The sequence below is a fragment of the Tenrec ecaudatus genome, chromosome 1 (assembly GCF_050624435.1).
Source record: "Tenrec ecaudatus isolate mTenEca1 chromosome 1, mTenEca1.hap1, whole genome shotgun sequence".
NCBI classification, from domain to species: domain Eukaryota; kingdom Metazoa; phylum Chordata; class Mammalia; order Afrosoricida; family Tenrecidae; genus Tenrec; species Tenrec ecaudatus.
Genome location: NC_134530.1, coordinates 24,215,134 through 24,216,939, shown reverse-complemented (window position 1 = coordinate 24,216,939; position 1,806 = coordinate 24,215,134). Strand labels below are relative to the sequence as shown.

At 70.8% G+C, this 1,806-nt stretch overlaps 1 protein-coding gene across 1 annotated transcript; it reads left to right on the top strand.

The window, feature by feature from the left end:
- The first annotated feature begins 110 nt into the window (after positions 1-110).
- GDF1 (growth differentiation factor 1) lies at positions 111-1,651 on the top strand. The gene is made up of 2 exons (XM_075549079.1): positions 111-443; positions 810-1,651. The coding sequence occupies exons 1-2, from the start codon at positions 113-115 to the stop codon at positions 1,598-1,600; spliced, it is 1,122 nt and encodes a 373-aa protein (XP_075405194.1). The 5' UTR covers positions 111-112; the 3' UTR covers positions 1,601-1,651.
- The last annotated feature ends 155 nt before the right edge of the window (positions 1,652-1,806 follow it).

Below are 1,806 nucleotides of genomic sequence, written 5' to 3'. Positions count from 1 at the left end.
GTCTCAGCTAGCCACGCCCCCACCTGGATCCCAGCGGCCCCGCCCCCCGCTCCGTAGGTCCCGGGGGTCCCGGGCCCCAGTCCCACTCGTCCGGCCGCCGTCTGGGAGGAGGATGCCTTTGTCACACTGCCGCCCTGGATGCCGCCGCCTCCTCCTCTTCCTCCTGGCGCTGCTGCTGCTGCCCTCGCCGCCCCTGGCCCGCGCCCAGGCACCCCCGGGTCCCGCTGCCACTCTGCTCCAGGCCCTCGGGCTGCGCGATGTGCCCCGGGGCGACTCCACACCTCGGCCCGTGCCCCCCGTCATGTGGCGCCTGTTCCGACTCCGAGACCCCCAGGAGACCAGGGCAGGCTCGCGGCGGATGTCCCTGGGGGCCACCCCGCGACCATGCCACATGGAGGAGCTGGGGGTCGCCGGAAACATTGTGCGCCACGTTCAGGACCGCGGTGAGCAGAGCTGGGGAGAGGCGGAGTGCCCTCGGGGCGCCCGGGCCGCTGTGAACCTCCAGCGAGACGGGAGAGGCCCCTTGTGTCCCCTCCTGCCCTGGGCCCGCCGTGGGCACCCGTCGAGGGTGTTCCTGGCCTGGGAGGCCCCCCTTTCTTGCAGCCGAGGCCCTGCCCCCACCTCTGGTACTTCACACCATTTGATGCCTCCCAGTAGATGAGCCCGACCCCCGCCAGCATCCTTCCGCCCCCTGCTCACAGCCCAGCCCTGCCCCCACTCCGACCGACTTATATCCCACGGGCGCCCCCACTTCCTAGCCATCCCTCACACGGCACCAGAGCTCATTGCATACACCCCTACTTTCCCAGGTGTTGCCGCGCGGCCCCCGGAGCCGGCCTCGGCTGCGGACTTGTGCCCCGGGTGGACCGCCGTCTTCGACCTGTCGGCCGTGGAACCCGGCGAGCGTCTGAGCAGCGCGCGACTGGAGCTGCGCTTCGCGGAGGCGGCGGAGGGGGCCGCGGGCCCGACGGACGGCTGGGAGCTGAGCGTGGGGCTCGCGTCGGGGCCGGGTTCCAAGTCCGCCCTCGGGATGCCGCTGCGTCTGGTGGTGCCCTCGCTGCGCACGCCGGTGCGCGCGGAGCTGCTGGACGCCCCCTGGGCCCGCAATGTCTCGGCGCCGAGTACTCTGCGCCTGGCGCTAGCACTGCACCCCCGGGGCCCTGGAGCCTGCGCGCGCCTGACCGAGGCTGCGCTGCTGCTGGTGACCCTGGATCCGCGCTTCTGTTACCCTCTAATTCGGCCGCGGCGGGAGGTGGCCCCGGTGGCTGGTGGCGGTCCTTGCCGCGCGCGGCGGCTCTACGTGAGCTTCCGCGAGGTGGGCTGGCATCACTGGATCATCGCTCCTCGAGGGTTCATGGCCAACTACTGCCAGGGACCGTGCGCTCTGCCCTCCGCCCTGGGCGCCACGGGGCAGCCGGCCTTCAACCACGCGGCGCTGCGCGCGCTCATGTACTCAGTGGCGCCCGGCGCCCAGAGCGGTCTGCCCTGTTGCGTGCCCGCACGCCTCTCGCCCATCTCCGTTCTCTTCTTCGACAACAGCGACAACGTGGTGCTGCGGCACTACGAGGACATGGTCGTGGATGAATGCGGCTGCCGCTGAGCAGGGGAGCAGTGTGGGGGTGGGGGTAGGGTATTGGGTCGGACAATAAAACTCTGAGGTACAGCGGCCGGTTTCCTCACGGGTTGCACTTCCTCTGGGGTGGGGAGCTGGGGTGCTTACTGGGTGTGATGACACTGGCTCAAAGTCTTGAGCCCTCAGTTCAGTCCCCAGCCTGGCTAGAGCTGTCAGCGCTGCTCCTGGGCTGG